The sequence below is a fragment of the Neolamprologus brichardi genome, chromosome 7 (genome assembly GCF_056152115.1).
Source record: "Neolamprologus brichardi isolate AB-2024 chromosome 7, ASM5615211v1, whole genome shotgun sequence".
Lineage (NCBI taxonomy): Eukaryota > Metazoa > Chordata > Actinopteri > Cichliformes > Cichlidae > Neolamprologus > Neolamprologus brichardi.
In genome coordinates, this window is record NC_142110.1 from 17,107,572 (window position 1) to 17,127,449 (window position 19,878).

Below are 19,878 nucleotides of genomic sequence, written 5' to 3' on the forward strand. Positions count from 1 at the left end.
ATTATTGGTTTTGGGAGGGATCAGGTCAGATATTGATTGACAGTAAAATGACATGTTACCTCTGCTTATATGTAAAGAAAAAAACTTTAAACAGCTGTTTGAGAAACCTCTCTATGATGATGATGACAAGCCGTCACCATTTCCTTGCAGATATGAATTAATACAGATATCTGCGGATCACTGGAATAAATGAGTTTTGCAAAGTTTGATATAGTAACAGCGTGCTTGAGTCAAAGTAACATTTGTTTTGTTGTAATGAATTCTATTTTCTCAGTAAAAGTAAATCTACAATAAGTTAAACTGGACTAATAAAAGCTTTAAAGCTCTGAATGCAACACTATTAAAGACTTAATACTCTCCATTCAAAAAGAATTTGTGAAAATGAAATATTCTACTGGCTCTAATTTTTAGTCCTCTGATATAAGAGACCACATTTTTCAAAGCTAAACATACATAACAAGTTGTTTTTTATTTAAAGCAGACTTAATGTGCCCATCTTTGGCTCCACAGCTATATTTTTATATATATTTTTATACCAGTTTTGAATGTTTAATAAGGCAAGGTGTTTTAGTTTCCTTCACCCTCCCTCGACTCTTTACCCATTGAAAGCCTACCAGGACTAACGCTTCACCTTCTTTTTAGAACTGAGCACTTTGCATCATATTTCAGGCCTGCTGTTAGAACAAAATTACAAAAAGGTGTGCATCAGAAGGTAGTGAGGCTGGCCTCGGCCTATCCAGCTACCCTATAAAAACTTGGAACCTTTTCAAATGGTCATGGTTATAGTGTACAGAAGTCTTAAGTACAGAAGAGGTTGTCAAATGTTGTCTCTATGTAGGGAAGAGATAAGGCTAACTTTCTTCTGATTAGCTGCACCTAGGAAATAGATTGTTTGACCAACAGGTGGGTAGGGCACCTGCATGTAACATCATAATGATCCATGAGAACACAAAACAGAGGGTGCAAACACAAACACACATTTGTATTTATTATTTGTTATTGTTGCACAGGTACTCTGTGTCCATCTCTGTAATCTACAGTATGTCAAACAATCAGATTCATGCCACAGATTCTTCTTGTTGGCTTTGAACATACAGCTTTAATAAAGGAAACTATTTTGGAATCATGTTCATGTAGGAACAAAAATATAAATCAATGAAACAGAAAATAATTACTGTTGTTAATATGTGCAGAAATAAACGCCCTGGATCCAAAAAATACTTGTGGGAAAATGGAATGCCTTTTAGATAAAAGCAATTACAGTGAGATGTCTTTCTGTAATGTGTTGAGATTACGTAACCACCGGAGAAACGCAATCAAACTGCCCATGTCTGGCTCTGTGTGTTTGAGAAAGAGGAAGTAAATCAGAGTGGATTTTGGGTGGGTGGATGTGCTGACGAATAAAAGATTCTTTAAAGTAGATTTCAAAACCAACTTCAGAAGAACATTACATGAAATCAGTCTGAACATTATGTGTGCGCTCCTCACATTGCAACAGGAGCCGAGGACTTGTGTGTGTGTGTGTATATGACACATTGCACAAATACACCCACGCCGAGTTACAGCACGGAGCTCACATTCGCGTCTTACAGATGGGTCTATTGTCATTTATCAGTGAAGTCATCGCAGCGCACGCTGGAGTGGAATTTGAACCATCACACCAGGTGAAGAGATGTGTGGCAACACAGTCAATCGTCCCACTGAGTTAAGTGTAGGCCCTGCAGTGACTCACACTACAATATATCCACACTTTGCAAAGCAGAGAGGCTACACGAGGACAACAACGAACAACTGAAAACACAGAGCCAAATCTCACCTCCGCAGAGATGCGTCTGTTCCCTCTGTTCCTCAGACAAACACCTGTGGGCGACTGCACCTCATCAGAGGAAGTCCCGGATGCCTGGTCGCTCTCTCCGTCTGACCCCATCTTTAGGTTCTCGTGGACGATATCTGGAGATGAGCGAAGAGAAAAGTTTACAGAGAGCACGGGGGGGGTTGACAAATGGAGCAGGTCTGTAAAAACAGGGCAGGGCGCAACACCAGATAATGACTTCAACAGGAAAGAAAAACACTCTCTCGGACACTTTTATGACTCCCTCTTTTCTTATCAAGCTACTGGCTGTATCAGACAGACGATATACAAGAGGTAAATATTCTTAATGAGTTTGACTTAGATTTTATTTCAGTGTCACAGGCTTTATGAGACAAAGCCATACATCACGGAGTAATTTACCCACGCCTGAGAAAACTCTGCTTTCATACATACACTATTGCAGCATTTTCATTCCCTCCAGGGCTTTTATTCATATTTTGAATTTGTATCTGGACTGAAAATCCAAGTTGACAGCAAACTTGGTTTTCAGAGTCGTTATTTTTAGTTATACTTCTTTGCAAAAAGGACAAAAATGCGGCCACAAAAGCGGATAAATTGAAGTGCATCTTTGCATAAAGCAGCGATTTCTTTGAGCATATGTGTGATACAGTTCCCTCAACAGAAATGGGTATGACAAGGAATTTAGGCCCAGCAGCAGCTCAACACCTTCCACGTACGGTCACAAAAGAAATCGTTGGCTATTTCTTCATTTCAAGCCAGAAAAATAAAAGTCAAATATTAAATTTGACAGCAGGCAGGTTAGGCGTGACTCACCAAGGCGACTACCATTGCGAGGCATGACCATGAGAGAGCCTAGTCCTCCTCCGATGACGCTCTGAGGCCGTCTGAGCGGCGGCTTTTTAAAAGAGCCTGTGTACTGGTGAAGAAATGAGTGGACACTGTGGGCTGATGGAGGACGGCCGTTCCTCACAATGGGCTCTGCTGGAGAAGAAAGAGTTTGTTGTGTTTTTTTGATGATGACAGGACACAGTATACAAGCACATATCAACAGATGAGAACAAAATAAAAAAAAAAACAGAACAAAACATTTTAGTCATGGCGCTGAAAGAAAGTGGTATTAATGTGAACAAGACTTATCATGGCCAATATGTGATTAATGCACTTCAAAGCAATGCAATGATAAATTCATCCTGAGGTACTCTGACAATCTTATGTGTCGGATGATTTATCTTGCTGATTGCGTCACTACATAACAGCCTGTTCTTATAAAAACTGGGTGGCGGATGGGTTGTTTTCACCTTTCTAAATGTTATTAAGCTCAAAATTTGCATTATGGGGATCACGACTACTTACTAACAGCTAGATACTGACACAGAGGAGGCACTACCCATCTGCTAGACGGCACCTCTGCTTATTCAAGTCCCTGAATCTTACCCATCAACAGCATTTTGTGGCATTTAAGTCTTTTTGAGTGGTATTATCTAACAAATATCAGAACACGCTGGATGCTACAGACCATCCAAGAAGTCTACTTTAGTTTGGGTGATGTGCCTCGCTAAGCTATAACACTAGTATTACCAACTAACTTAGCACTTTACCGCTCTCATACTCCTGGTTCTAATAAAAAGAAGACCGTGGCATTATAGAGGGAAGGTCGAGGCTTCAAAATTTGGAATTAACCAAGGGGCAACCTCCAGAAACCCCCGCAAAATGACAAAAACTGCAGTTCCTCTAAGTGCCACTTGAGGCTCCCTCCAAAAGGACATAGTTAATGGTCAATTTGATTACATTTAAAGAAAAAAATGATAGTTTCAACTTTCATAACAACTCCAGGTTTTATAACTCATCCACCTGGATAACTGAGCATGGCTGCACTGACTGAGGCAGCTGGAGCCACTCAGAGTCTGGTAAGCATCCTCTTCTGTCAGTTATTAAACTGGTCCTCTTCACTGAGTGAGTGTGTGTGTGTGTGTGTGTGTGTGTGTGTGTGTGTGTGTGTGTGTGTGTGTGTGTGTGTGTGTGTGTTCTGCCTTCTGTAGCATTTTAATAGACTGACTGATATTACGGCTTGCTGAGTGGTGCAGACCATCCCAGCCTTGCTACCAATAGTTGATAAATTAGTAGTCCGCCCTTTCATTCATCAAAGTAACTTCTAAATCAGAAAGAAATTCTACATGGCTGCAGCCAAAACATTTATATTAAGGCCTCAAAATGTGCCTCTTTGATACTTTCCTTATAATTACCAAACCACTTGGTGTCACCTTCCATCTTTTATATACACAGGCTTTGTATCAAGGCGACCAATAAAAATGAAACTGCTGAGTTGATATACATTAAGTTCTACACTGTAAATTAACAAATTTCTCACTAAAAAAAAAAAAACAACCCCCCCCCCCCCCCCCCCCAAAAAAAAAGCAAACAAACAAAAAAACAGTGAATTAAATTGAACCTTAATCTGTTTTGATATTTGAGTATCACATCTTCTCAATGAACTTTGGGTTACCTAATTGTACACATAGCCAGGAGAGCAGCAATGTTTTCTTAATCAGTGTAAGCCCTGTACTGTAAATAATCAAAAGTGTGTGACAGTCTGTAAACAAATGCCTGACAGTCTAAGGCAGGGGTGGGGAATTCGGGAGCCGGTGTCCTGCAGGTTTTAGATGTGTCCTTGATCCAACACAGCTGATTTAAATGGCTAAATAACCTCCTCAATATGTCCTGAAGTTCTCCAGAGGCTTGGTAATGAACTTATCATTTTATTCGGGTGTGTTGACCCAGGGTGAGATCTAAAACCTGCAGGACACCGGCCCTTGAGGCCTGGATTCCCCAACCCTGGTCTAAGGGGTGTGAGTTTGGCTTGTGGAAAGGATCTACCACTGACAATGAACAGCTTTTGTCCAAAAGCACAACTAGAGCTGACAGAGTTGAATGATTTAATATCTGGAAGATCTAGCACCCAGCAAAACACCAAATATGACAATGAGGAGAAAAGAACAAGATGAGCAGAAGTCAAAACTCAGACAGAGGCCCATGTATGCAAAAAGAGCAGACAGGACAAGGACAAGACATAAGTCAACAGTTACAGAGGAGATAATTACTTCCCAAGAATAATGATTATTGATTAGATAATTAGTTTATGTCTCTGCAAAAACAAACAAACAAACAAAAAACAACTGTCAGACAGAAAAGTGTTTGTATGTGTTTAGGACCTGTAATGCAAGGGCTTGGGTTTTACAGTCCACCGCTGTTTGTCATGACATTGTTTGGTAAAGCCATTAACATCATCAGCCTTTGAACACAGAGTGGATTACCTGGTTCATCAAGAGTAGATCCATTTTGTTTTTTAAAAAAAACAAACAAACAAAACAAAACCCACACAAAAGCAAGTTAATAGTAGGCAAGGTTTTCCTGTATAGAGAAAATTTGGGGAACTAACCGAAGTGCTTTTAGCTAGAGTCAAATGCTCATTGCTAATTTGCGGTGGGTAATGGTCCAGTAAAGTCACACCAAACAAGTGGTTGTACTATGGGCTGCCTCCTGCACGCTCTATCCATGCTGCACTCTCTCCTACAACAAATCGTTGAGCGTTTATAGACAAGAACGCATCTGAAAACATGGTTAGACCAAAGGAGGGATTCTCCTCTCCAGTACCTGGGAAGGTCTAGGAATACTGCAGAGAATAAGGAGTTGGAGGATTTCATCCTGGCAACAGGACATTGAACCAGATCTTTACCTTCTTGAGGTGTGGGGGAGTTTGCCCAATGAATTTTAAAGTGTTTTATTGACCCACAAAAGGGGCTTGAGGAAGACGGAGTATTGAACTCACTGTTTGGTTCTTGTACAACCACAGTGGGAGCTCGTTTCACATAAATCAGACCCGTTTACAGTCAGACTGCCAGAAAATCCCTTGTGCTCCCAAATGTGCTCATAATTTTTATGGATTTAATTTTTAGAAACAATCATAGGTGGAGGGTGTCAGGTTCTGTGGTCAGAGGATTTCATCTTGCTTTTTGATGTGGTTCTGTTAGCTTCACCAAAAGACGACTCCCATCTCGCACCGGGTCGGTTTATAACTGAGTCTGAAGAAGCTGGCATGAGCACCTCCAAGTCTGAGGACAGTTTTCAGTCATAAATGGCGGACTGAACACTTGGGGTCTTGTTCATGAGTGAGGGAAGGAGGGAATGGCAAATGGAGATCGCCGGACTGGTGCAGCATCTTCTTCAGTGTTGTTGATGCTGTACTGGTCTGTACAGCAACCGCAACACTAAAGAGAAAGGTGCACGTAACAGCAAAGCTGTCGATTTACCCGTCAGTCTACGTTACAAGTCTCACCTCTGGTCACAAACTCTGGGAAGTGACAGAAAGAATACGACTGCAGAAACAAGTGTTGGAATCAGCTCTCCCCAAATGATGTCCGGGCTCTTCCTTAAGCTGCCAATATACCCTCTGCAATGGTCACATCGCTCACTGCCACGTCGTCATCACACATATGCAGCCATTTATACCCGGCATTACAGCGCAAGAACTTGCTGCAGTATTCTCCTAAAGGTGTCGCCACCAGGATAATATTGCATCATAAGCGCTGATAAGGAGGAGAAGAAGTCAAAACTTACTGTGTGTGTGTGTGTGTGTGTGGGGGGGGGGGGGGGGGGTGTGATTTTACATTTTGACATTTTACTTAAATAACAGCAAAATGCTACAGATTGTCCTGATTATAGCTGAGCGAGATTGCTAATGCTTCTATTCAACAGTTTCTGAATTACTTTTTAACTGGTCACAACCTCCACACACTTTCTGAGTTGTACATGTCTACTTTTTTAAAGTACCCCCTCTTAAAGTCCCACTCTGGCCAGGAATAACAGCGTAGTCATTACCAGCCTGCATATCATCACCACGAGCCTCAACAATATTAGCTCACCAGTTGTCTGGTTTCCAGTTTCCAGATCCAACAGATTCTCAGTGAATTTTTCTGACGTAAATCCCATTGCCAAAATTAAGCTTACAAGATTCAAGCTGCCTTTTCGAGGCCGATTCAGACTGCTGTGGGTGTTCAGGTCTCGTTGGGCTATAAAAACAGATTTTACTACGCCAACACAGTCGCTGAAAATTTGGAAAATGGCATGTTGCATATGCATTACAACCATGATTATCTTTCTTTTTTGTTGTTGTTGGGGTTTTTTTTGGCACATCATGACAGACTGACATCATATATGTGATTTAGCAGGCATGTATTATCCCGGTCCTTATACCACTTCTCCCTTATCGCTGGGCAGCTGCTGCTGCCGCTGGCCTCAGTTATGAGTGTTACATAATCAGATCAGGACCACAACGCTTTCCCCAATCAGAGAGTTCAGATCAAATCTCATCTGGCTACTCCATTCTGTCTCCTCTCTACCCTACTTGCTGTTACACAGGCTGCTAAAATCCCCCACACGCAAGCAGGCGCACACACAGGAACGCGCACACACACACACACACACATCATAGTTCTCTGTCCCCACTCAACAAGCACAGAACACTCTGGCCAAACTTGGTGTTAGTCGCTGCACAAAAAGCTCTTTACAAAGCCTAGCTAGTTCTCAGAAGGCAATGGGGGGAGGGGAGGGGCTTTGTGGGAGCTTAGACGATCTGATTGATTGAAAAGGGAAAAAGGGGGGAGAAAGGGTGGAGGGGGGGTCAAAAGAGAAGAAGAGGAGCAAAAAGATAAAAAGAAAAAAAAAAGTGGGGGGAAGCAAATGGATCAAGATGCTTCGCTGGTTTCACCAAGTCATCCAAGTCGCCGTGGCAATGTCATGGAAACTCTAAAATGTTTCCAGACCATGAGCACCATGGCAACAACTTGCTAGCACACCGAGACGTGCTCCCTGGCTTGCTTGCTCCGTGCAGATTTTGTAAATATCAGAAGAGATAGGCGGCTGTGCCACGGCTTTTATTTGACGTCTAGAAGGCCACAACCTTCAGCGGGATGGAGATGAATGGTAAATAAATAAATACAGTGTCTGCCAGCAAGAACAGAGTGTCTTTACAGTAAAAAATAAACTGACAGATTGAGCACAACAATCAATACAGAGCTGTGAAGTGGAAGAAGTCATTCCTGTGAAATTCACATTTATTGTCTGAACAGTCAGTATTAAAGGAGCAGTTTCCCCCTAAAATCAAATATGCATAAGGGGTGGTTGTAATATGCAAGAATTGTGGATTTGTGGACTTTTTTGAGTAAATGGGCTGTTTTTGGCAGTTTAGGTAGTTTAGGTAGTTTATGTAGAAGGCGGATATGCCTACCTTTTTTTTTAACAGCTTTTGTAATCAAAAATCTGAACGCACTGTTGTGCCAAACACATTTGGCTTTTCCAAGACGAGTTATTTAAATTCTATTTAGGCTTCTCTTGTTCATGTGACTCTTATCTTATGTTTTTATTTCAGTTATTATTCAGGTCTTATATGATTATATGAGTAGACATCCCTACAATTCATTTCAAATCTGAGCAACTTCCACCAACCATTGACCAGCCTCTTTAAAAACTGGCATTCAGAGTCTTGAATGGACATAAAACTTATTCGACAGGTTCGTTGTAGCGAGCAAATTCAGAAAGAAAAGGACCTCAATCATCAGTGCAACATCCTTCTGCTAACGCCAAGCTAAAGCTAAAGATTACACTTTGAGCAGTTTAAACTTTCAGATTCTGGGTCAGCAATAGATAAAAATGTGGATTTGGATTTAGATGAAAGTGCCAAACAAATTAAGTCCATTAAAATTCAGCCACTAAATCCCATTTCAGACACGCAATTCATTATATAAATGTGCTGGAAATTCTGCATGGCACTCTGGTGTTTGAAATAAATCACATCAAACAGACTTTACTGACTTTTTGACATTTTGTACATAAATCTTAAGCTGGGTTCCTCCACTTGAATCGCTTTATTTATAAAGTTGTGACAAGCTGTGCTGGTAGTGGCAGTATACTTGATAGACGCGATAAGATTTAAGAGTTTTAGGCCTCACCGCTGTCCTTCAGGCCGTTCTCCTCGATCGTTATCTGCTCGGCCAGCTCTGACAGTGACTCGTCGATGGTGTGACTGCCTCGAAGAGTCTGAGAGAGACGTCGCCGGAACCTTTTCATCTTCTCCACAGAGCTCTCAGGAAGGGGAGGCCTGAAGAAGACAAACCAAACAAAAGTGTATACATATTACAGGTGTTACACACTTACTGCAAGAATAAGGAGAGCTACAGGTCGTTTCAACCACAGAGGAACAAGCTCAATATCACTGAGCTGTTTATCTTAGCTTCGTGGAAATGTAATGTAAACTGCCTGTAATTACAATTAAAGCAAAACAAACGAACGTCTGGCTGCCATCATGCTTCACAATCCCACATTCAGAAAGAAAATGTCACTAGTTCACCAGGAATCTGACTGGGCGAACAATGAAACACACCAATCAACAGACGTTAATTATGACTCAGCTCACACTCAGCCACACTGCATTCCTCCTCCTGGGAAAGCATGACAAGTCGGTGAGAGATTCTTACGGCCGAGTTTAGAATACAGTCCCTGGCACACAGGACTGTAAAAGCAAATCCTAAACCGGGGGGATTAGCTGCTGAATGGCACAGGGCTAGCCTGGGCCGCATCGAGTCCACATCACACATTCCAGACACATTTATTGTGTGCGCGAGAGCGACTGATTGTGAGAGCCAATACGTGTGAGCGAGAGGGAGAAATGCAGCGAGACAATTTATGGGAGGAAATGAAAAAAAGATTTCAAATCAAGACAGGCAATATTTGAGACTGAGTGGCTGGAGGAGATACTAAACAAGCCTCTCCCTGTGACTTCAATGCAGATATCATGACTCCACTGCGTCTGCAGATCAGGACATGCGTGTGTCTGTGATGCTGATGAGTAGAGCCAGACAAGAAAACACATGAGCGCGAACCCTGAGGGCTCGCCTGACTGGCAACTACTCCCTATTGACATCCTTTGTCTTGAAATACAACTAATAACCCATATTCTGTCCAGAGACGCAACTTACTCACTTACCCAGAGCCAAATAGTAGAAAGTAGTCTTTGGAGGACAAAGTGGACCAACATGGCTAAAAACCACAATTGACCTTTAAATGATGATGACTCATCAGTGAGGGACCATGATTCGGACTCGTATGAAGACTTTTCCTTTGTTTTTGTGCACAAAACAAAAGAGGATACAGTTGTTGCAAAGAAGGCATGCAGCTGAAAACGAAGTGTATTAGGAAATCCACCTACAGGGACGGGAAAAAACTGTGAAAAATGACTAACATTATAATGTGAAAGACCAAGATGATGCCTAAGAATTGCTCATTTTGTGCAAAAAAAGAAAAAAGACAAGAAAGAAACTGTAACAATGTAAAATGAAGAAAAGAGGAAATCCTTTCATTTGAGATGCGGGGAGGAAAGAAACTGGAAAAACTGGCAGATCAGGTTGCAAATCAATAATCAACAAGACGACAACAGGTGACAACAGCAGTGTTTGTGTGTTTTCTACATAAAAAGAGCAAAAATCTGTCTGTGAACATCTTTTGCTGCTCTGTTCTGTCTTCTTTCCTCTGATCTGCTAATGGCTGCCCCTCTGTTAGCTTGGTTCTGCTACAGGTGTCTTCCTCTTATAAAGGAGTTGCTCCTTCCCAACATTGCCAAGTGCTCACTTCAGATGTTTGGGGTTTTCTCTCCAATGTCTTTACTTTCCAAAAGCAGCTCGAGATAGTTTCTGCAAACTGGAGGTAGATACACAAAACTGAAACTGAACAGCTCAACATCTCCAAGTCGAGTGAAACAGCAGCTGGTTTTAAAAAGTGATTACACAGAGGGTCACAGGCTCTTAAAGGGGATCCATTTACCTTTTTTTAGCGTCACATTGTTGGTCTTGTTCTGCAAGATAGTAGCTTTACATAATTTGCAGTTCCTTAAATCAGCCTTCTTAAGCTTCCTCTAGACAGGAAAGATTTCACAGCGTCCAGGAAACCATAGATCTTAGAAAGTAAATGACGCTGAGCAATTTCAAGCAACTAAAGTTTTTTCAAATTTGAGGTGAGCAACTAGAAACGGAGCTCATAAGATCTGCTAGCATCCATCCATCAGTTTTAAAGTGATAAGCAGCTTTATTTTTATCCAACATTCCTCTAATTGGCAAACAGAAGACATGACCAGCATATATCTACTTTCACTGACATGTTACAGTATAATTTAAGATTAAAGTATCTCCATGTTAGATCACGGTTCTATTACTATTATTAATATCAACAGTATTCTTGATAAGTGCACCTTTATATAGGTTCACAGTGGTTCGCTCTTGTGTCAGGATGTTGTTAAAAATAACGAAAAACAAAACATAAACATTACATTTCGTACAGGGTTATACAGTCAATTGCTAACAGGTTGCCTGATTTGCTCCAAGGTTAAACGTAATGTCAGAGTGAAGCTCTGGAGAGTCTGACAGAGCGTTTGAAACAAACTCTGTCACAACAGGTGAGGAAATGCACGTCATTATTACATAACCTCTCCTACCTCAAAGTTAAAGACCAGCACAGAAGCAGCGTGACTGCAAACAACATCCTACCAGGAGCAATTTTATTTAAACTGAAAAGCTTAGCAAATAGTAAAGTTGCAAAGACACAGCTTCTCTTTAATGTCACTGAATGTAACCACAAAGCCCAACCCAACTGTTTTAACAGTCTGTTATGATCACTCGATGGTTAACATGACTTCACAAATTGCTGCATGTCACGGTGTATTGTGTCAGACAATTTGACATGTAAACCCTTTGAAACCCACGCCAGGCGATGGTGTCCGTTCAATGATTAGAGGCATGTGAAAAAACGCATATCATGTGAAATTAAGGCTGGCACATAAATGTACCAGTCTTAAACCAAGCATTGAGAACAGTGTGAACCCTGAGCTTTTGGCTCACAATGGACTACATCACACTAATGTGTGATATTCATATTCACAACAATATTTAATTAACAACTCGATGTCAGTGTCCACAAAAAAGCTGAATATTTTAGAGCTCATCAGTGCAGACTTGGATAAAGAAAGCTGGCTGTTTTACCCAAATATGACACACACTGTGGATGTTTTTATGAAATTATTTTGTGCAGCTTTTCTCGTACATATATGATTACTCCCAATTAAAATGCTAAGCAAGAAGCATTGTAATTAATCCAGGAATCAAGATGAGAGAAAGCACGTCAGATCTGCTGTCATAAGAGCTGCACGTCACTCAGTTCAGCCTCATAGCACATCAGCTCCAACATGGTCAGCCAGCAGTCTGTCATCTCCGGAACAGCTCACTGCGTTACCCTGAGTTACACTCAGCCTTCTTGCTAGACGGGAAGCAAAAAAATTGCACTCGTAACTCGAATAAAAAGGCCTATTTATCCGTTACAGCTGAAGCATGAGATAAGAAGTGAATTACTCATCGGCGAAAGTCCTGTCTGCAGTTGATTTCCAAAGAAAATTTACAGCATTTAATCAATTACTTAATCAACAAACAATAATATCAACACAATCAAGATTCTTTAGCGAGTAATAAAACGATTCAGCTGTTTAATCAAGCAGAAATGTGAAATATTTTCTTGCTCAAGCTTCTTTATCACTGCAAATTAAAAAGGGAAAGTTGAAAGGGCTTACACAAGTCTTACAGTGGAAGATAATAAACAAATGAAGTCAGCTCAGGCTTCAGACTGCTCTAAAGGCTTTTTTTTGTAGTCTTGGTTCAATGATGTCAGGGAGAGTGGTAGGGGCAGCCAATCAGAACAAGTTTGTCTTAAAGGGGGGTCCGCCTTAAAGAACAGGCACCAAATCAGCTTGTTTCAGTTAATGGATGAACTGAGGAGAGTATAAGATGAATAAAGATGATTTTGCCATGTGTATAGCTACTCTGGTAGAGTCCAAGAACAAAATTATGGAGCTGAAAATATGTTCGCCTTTAAATACCGTCTTTGTCTGAAAAACAAGAAAAAACAAATAAACTACTTTGGGTTCTCTGAACTTCTCAATCACCAAGGATTTAAGCAGAAAAAAAACATAATTCACTGATTATTCAATAACAACAATAACCACAATCTTTTCAGCCCTAATTCTGATATTACTCTAGACAGCCAAAATCCTTTGTTGTGATTACAATCACTGCGATAAGCTCAAATCAGGATTATGTGGCACCAAGTTGGGATAAACTGACAGGCCTCTCACTTTTAGCTTTTGTAGTTGATCTGTCCTCAGTTCCACGGTAATATCCACAACCCGCTCTTAATTTATGAATGTGCTGAATATGAGAGGGATTGGAAGAAGCACATCTCTTAAACGACAAAACCTGCTACTTAGCAGACTATGGATACAAATCACCTTCTGAGGGGTTTGAGTACAAAGTAAATGGCAGAAATAGAATAAAGACGAAGAGGGAGGAGAAGAGGGAAGACTGTCTGCTGCGCACCAGTATCCGCTGGCACATGTTCCTGCTCTGGGATCGAGAGTGGAGCTTTGGACATGATCCCTGGTCTGAGCCTGATCCCTGCTCCCCTAAGTAGGCCGGTCTGAGGTCGCAGCTCTCGATCTGCTGAGAGGTGGCCAGGGAGGAGGAGGGGGACGGGGGGGGGGGAGGAGGAGGAGGAGGAGGAGGCGGCTGCAAGGGTGGTAGGGGGGTGTGGAACAGAGGGGTGTGCGCTCTGTGCTGATTTGGGATTTGTTGCCACGGCAACCCCCGCTGCTTTTTCCATGTTGAAAATGCAGAGCACCGCAGGAGACTGCTGCATGCTGATTTTCCGATCCCTCTCCCCACACTCCCCCACCCCATCCAAATATCCTACCATAATGTGCCTGAGATGTTACAGACTCTTGACATCTTCACATGTGTGCGAGGCTGTATCTTTATACTTTTTCTTGGCTGTCATGTGAGCAGAAGAGCATGACGTGGTTGCAGGTAGAGGGGGAGAAGAGAGAGGGACATTAGATGCTGCAGTGGTGCGACAATACCATTCGCCGCATATGGATTCAGTCCTTTGCGATCGTAGCTGTGCTGATCATGAGCCATTTACAAAGGTAAGAGCCAGAGTTCCTGCTGTGATAACCCACCAACCCCTACATCAGCCATGCAACGCAGGGCAAGCGCTTCACACAAAACCATTACACACACCATGCAGCCACCAACCCTGCCATACGATGACGGCTGTCTGGGCCACAGAGACAAACAGGAAACGCCAGGTCACAAACCCTACCTGACCCCTATGGGGTTCAGTAAACTAGCTAAGGTCAATGCCTTGAGGAGCTCGGGGGGCGCCCCCGAGAAAACACCCACCTCTCTTCCCTGGCAGCCTTCCTCACAAAAGACGACAGAGAACAAGCGTGACTACTGGCATGATTCACGGGTGAGCTCAGCCCTGGTTTTCTAAAGAGCAGCCTTTTCTCAACCTGGCCAAGACAATGAGGACATGAGTGAAGGAGTTGGCTCCATTATGTGGGTCTTATATAAAGGTTGCATTGTACACAGTAAAAAGTGGGCTTTTTCTAGTGATGTGGGATGTAGTGGGGTGGTGCGTGGTGTCGAGCTGAGCAGCACTAAGCATGGCAACCAGGCAGGCGTGCTACCCCCCCCCCACCCCCACCCCCCACCCCACACACACACACACACACACACAGAGAGCAGGTGAAGCTTTAAAGCTAAAATGTGTTTGAAATTGGCAAAATGTGTCATCAAATTTCCCTTTTTTACATCATACATCAGGCACACACACATCATCTCCTCCCCTCACCTTGCTTTTACACTTGTCCCACATTGTCACCTACGTATCCAAAGAGCTGAGATGGGCTGACAGATGGACAGGTCAGGTTGGAACAAGAGACCAGGCCACAGATCTTATAAGATTCAACGCTGCTGCTGTGGTTAAAGCAGCCTGAGTGACAGGCGTGCTCCTCTTTAAGCTCCTTCTGTGAGCCAACGCTGCCAGAAATCAGGCATTGGATAACTAACTTCAATACTGCATGTCGGTGCATCACGTTTCGATACTAGCGCGGGAATTATTTCATTACTCATCTTTTTCGATACAGTCACGGCTCAAAGATGTGGGCGACGCCACTTTAGCAGATGTGCAGACAGGTGTGTTTCAGGTTGCTCTTAAAGACACCTGTTCAGACTCTGTTTAAGCTTGTCCATTAAAGTGACGTCAAGGCCGTTAGTCAAGCTGATAATAACTCAATGAAATTACTGTAGGTGCTATAAAAGTTTTGAAAAAGACAAAGATGACAAATAAATAAAGGTGAGGCCAAAATGACACTTTATTCTTGCCATCAATCTTCTTCTTGCAAGTATGCATATTAAGCCAAGATGAGCTACTTTGGAAAAAGAAACAACCATGTAAAATTATCTTTTAGATTTTATACGTCATTTACGTGACATACTAAAATAAACATGAGTGTGAACCGCAGCTACCCCTCTCCGTTTGTGTTTAATTTAACAAGAAAATTTTTTTGTACATGAGCAAAAATAAAACAAACAACCACAAACACCACCAGTGTAAACCGCTTTAGAATTACTATAAATATTAAATCGCCATGACTGCATTAAGCCGATGAAATTGAGCCCAACATTGTGTTCAACTGCTGTTTGTCGCTCTGCTCTCTGTTTCACCTCTGCTCGGATATTCCCTGGGTTAATGGAGTGACACGCACGGCCCCAATTTCATTCCACCACCACCCTCCCACTCCACGATGAGTGTTACTCCATATGGAGTCACACTTGCAGCTGCTGAAGAGTCTCTTAACTAAGCGGTTAGTGTAGAAATACTTACACCTTTGCCTCTCTCCTACAGAAACAAGAACATGTAACTGCCGTCTTGAGATTTACATTGCTGTGAAGGAGATCATCACTTATTGGAAAAAAGCATCTATTTCATTTCAATTTTGTTCAATTTTTAACTACACTTTCCACTTTGTTCTTTACTGAGACAGTCCTGAAACAATCACAGTACCGGGAATCCTTTAACGCCTCCATACTTGACATAAAACCGGTGCTTCACCTTCGCAGAAGGCAGTTAATGAGCCTGATGTAATGCAGATTCTGTGTTAGAGGGATTAAAACCCACCTACACTTAATGCTAGTTGGTGAAGAGCAGCTTAATGTGGGGGGCCCTCCACGCAAATACACAAACAGTGAGTAAAGTGTTTACGGGGCAGGTGTAGAGGACGGATTGGATTCGGGCCATGATGAAACAGAGGAAAGTATTAACTACCCCACAAATGCAACATAAGTTACGCAACAACAACAAAAACATAATTTAAAAAAAGACAAAAAACCTTTTTGTCTTTTGCTAAAGAGCCAACATCCACATGCAGACACACGAGCGACTAAAAGGCTGAACAGAGACGCTTGGAATAAAAACCATGCACCAATCCTGCTGCTGTAAAAAAAAAAAAAAAAAAAGGAAGAAAACGCAAAATATTTTAAATAAAATCACAACAAAAACTGGCCTTATTACGCGTACATCATGGGAATAACTCTGAAATTAAGCATGCGATTTGAATAAAACCGGTGCTTACTAAGCAGCTTTCACAGCGGACATGATAACAGTTTGTGAATGGGATGAAAAGACAGCATGTAATGTGACAGATAAGCCTTGGGGACCCAGCTGGGTTCAAAGCAGGGCACTGAGATCATAAGATTATGATTTTATCTGGCAGGCAGCAGACTAGCATCATTTCCATTGTAATAAAAGATGACCAAATAAAAACAAAAAAAGAGAATATTTTTTCGCCTAACAAGTGGAAAATCCCTGGAGGAGACACAGATCCCTTCTGAGGTAGTACGTACACAATCAAAACACGTGGCAACCCCTTGTGAATGATGTCCCAGTTAACACTGTCCACACGTCTGCTTGGGTCCGAGTCACATAAAATTTTGTGTGGAAAGTATAATCAAAGCTTTACAATGCACCAACTATAAATGCGCCCCGGGCGGCGAACTTAAGAACGCCTACTCGGCCGTCGGGTCTCCAGCTGTCTGTGTCCGCATCGGAGTATAATTTGATCTAAAGGGAGCAGCAGAAAGAAGCTTCTTCTATTTACACAAACAGAACAACTGCACAGGTAATCGCAGTACATGTTGTACTTGAGTCAAATTATGAAACTAAAAATTTACTGAACGCTTTAGACACATCGATACCTTTTGTTCGTACGTGGTTATTACCCACTTCTGTTCATAATGGAGTGGGCTCATCTGATCTGAGGTTGACTCAAGTCACCTGTTGTCTTTTTGTTGACAGGCATTAGCATCAGAGAGAGTGACAGTCAGCCTCCCCCTCACTGCCCATCTGTACTCATCCAGCTCCTGAAAGCCTTTCATGGCTATTAAAAGAGAGCTGGCTACTATCTAATTAAGCCCAGACAGCAGGATGGGGTTATCACAATATTAGTTTTTATATACAATCAGTCTTATCTGGAAAGATAAAAAAGCTCAACATGATTTGATTAAGTTTTTACACTTGGTGTTTGAGAGTGAGACAGAGTAACAACATTAGAAAGCTGCTCAGGTACGAAAGAAAAGGAAACAATCACAGCTAAAAGGTGAGAGCGTCCATATGCTAAACCTGGTTTTACCAGACCCCTAACCCACATGCTGATATGACCTTTGAAAGTTTAGCAAAAATGTAATTTTTCTGTCCCTGGCATTAAATGGTGCAGTGAAGCTATGATATATCACATGGTACTGATTCTCAAGGGTGATCACGGTGCAAAACTGTGTTTTTTGCCTTTAGCTTGTGACATTCGGAGTTGATCTGGATGCAGCAGAGTTCAAATGTGTTTTTCAGTTCTGAAACCCTGATGTACTTCCAAAACCTCCAGCACAAAAAATATTTACAGTATGGAGGTAAAATTTTGTGTGACTCACTGACTTTTCATGGAATGACCCATATCAAAATGCAAACACAAACTCTCAGCTAGAAGTCTTTCTAATAATTTCATGCAGCCCACATACCAGAAATTGTTGTGTATTAGAGCAGCCGAGCAAAACTTGGCAGTAGTTTGAGGCAGTATACCATTTTCAACTAATTATTTTCTGCTAGTGTCCAAGCCGTATTGTAGTTTCATAATTTGCAAACCATTACGAAGCACTGATAAATTCTCATTAACCTCCTAAGACCCGAACTCTTCCACTGCGTGCATTTTTAATTTCTCTTTGATATTTGGACATATTGGGGCCCGATGAATGTAAAAACAAAGAATTACCAGATTTTTTTTTTTTTGCCTTATTTTTGTTTTTAAGAAAAATGAGAGCCATATGAGAGCATATTCATTTAAAATTTTGATAGAACAGTAGCAGTATAATGTCCTCGTAAGTGGATATCAGGCCCTTGTAGAGCAAAATTCTGTATTTTGGTCTAAATAACCCAAAATGTGATGTCCACATATGTGGACGCCAGGTCCTAGGAGGTTAAAGGGAAAAGAATTTGCCTCAAATGAATCAGAGGATAACCAATTTAGTAGCATGTCATCCATAGTGCCAGACATTATGTAAACTTTTGGTAACACTTTAAAATACGGCCCACACCTAAGGGTGTAATACCCATGTAATTACATGGAATTTCAATGTATTTTGTTTCAACTTACAATAAGTATATTTACATAAAATACTTAAAGACAGGCACACTGCAATAAGGTGATAACAAGAAAGGCTTTTGCAGGAAACAAAGAAATAACTATATTATAAGTAATTTTAAGTAGTTTTGCAGGATAACAAAACAATATTTCTCTGTCTCCCATTGGAACCTTCAGCCTCTGAATTAAGTGATCTTGCACATCAGCCTAAAAAACTGTCTATAGGGGGAAAAAAATATTAATTTTACCTACTGTCTGTTTTTCTTAGTTTTTTCTTTGTTGAGATTTTTCTTTGTTGTCATTGTTGAAAACTGCTTTAATCTATACTGAATAGTGATAATGTAATTACAAGGGAGAAGAACATTTATTTATTTATTTATTAATTATGTGTTGAGCGGCGGTCTGCCCCTGATTAGAAGGAACAACCAAGCTGAGATTGGATTGGCCCGAGAGGCAGGGGGTAGATTTGGCTAATCACCCCCCCCCCCCCCAAGGAAAAAAACCAACAGCAGCATTTTCACTTGGATTTCTGTTAAAGCCGTCACAACTTTCCGTGAACGCATGCATCTCAAATATGCAACGCTTCTGCAGCAGTACTTTGAATGAACATGTGTGCTTCCAAATAAAGAGAAAACAAGTGTTTAAACAGCTCCTGGAAGTTCTGCCAAGAATGATAGGGAGAAGAAAAAAAAAAAAAGGGGGGGGGGGGCAATATTTGTCCCTCACCTGTTTCAGACATGAATGCTACAGATGATGACCCAGATATGTGCTGTAAGGTATTACTGATATAGCTCACACAGGTTCTCAGCCAACTGGCTCCAAGCTGGACAAGGAGGAGGAGGGGAGAGGGGTCTTTAGCATTAACAGGCACTTCCAGATTCAGACACAGACAGAGAATGAGGGTGTGGAAGTGGTCAAACTCGAAAGGATCAGCATTTGTCTTCTGGGGCTGCACGCCTGCGCCGCAGCTCTTATGTTAACGCAGCTGAGAAAAGAAGTAAAGTTTGTATTCGTGGCTATCTATAGACAGGAGCGGTGCCTGCAGCTGCTACCCAGAGAGCAGTGACACATTAACCTTCAGCCAGCTGTCTTGACCTGCTGCTTCAACCTGAGCTCACACACACGTAAAACACACAGAGAAGATCAGTAAGAACGACTTCTTCCATCAGTCAAAACACTGAATAGATACAAAAATAATTTCTCTCAAAAAGTCAGTGAATTTCGGTTTAAATTGACTTTAAGCATTGACTTGATGCCCTGAAGGCATGAAAACCCATGCATTCAAGTCCTCGCTCTCTCTCACACACCCACCCATTCACATACTGGAGCATCATCTGATCTGCACTGGGACTCAAGGGATCAGCACCGAGTGGCTACAGCTGTTTCACAGCGGATCACGTTACCCTGCCGCCACCATCCCCGCGGC

General features: G+C 41.7%; 1 protein-coding gene across 2 annotated transcripts in view; it reads right to left on the reverse strand.

Annotated features, from left to right (window-relative positions):
- Positions 1–19,878, reverse strand: part of LOC102785064 (cyclin-dependent kinase 17-like) — a 35,307-nt gene that overhangs the window by 13,288 nt on the left and 2,141 nt on the right. The window contains exons 2-4 of one of the 2 annotated variants that reach the window (XM_035915121.2): positions 8,839–8,987; positions 2,648–2,812; positions 1,817–1,950 (exon numbers count right to left, since the gene is read on the reverse strand). In XM_035915121.2, coding sequence (XP_035771014.1) covers positions 1,817–1,950; positions 2,648–2,812; positions 8,839–8,956 — 417 coding nt within the window. In that variant the 5' untranslated portion in view covers positions 8,957–8,987. Of the gene's footprint in view, positions 1–1,816; positions 1,951–2,647; positions 2,816–8,838; positions 8,988–19,878 lie in introns of both variants that reach the window. The other variant, XM_006782575.3, reaches the window with a different exon arrangement.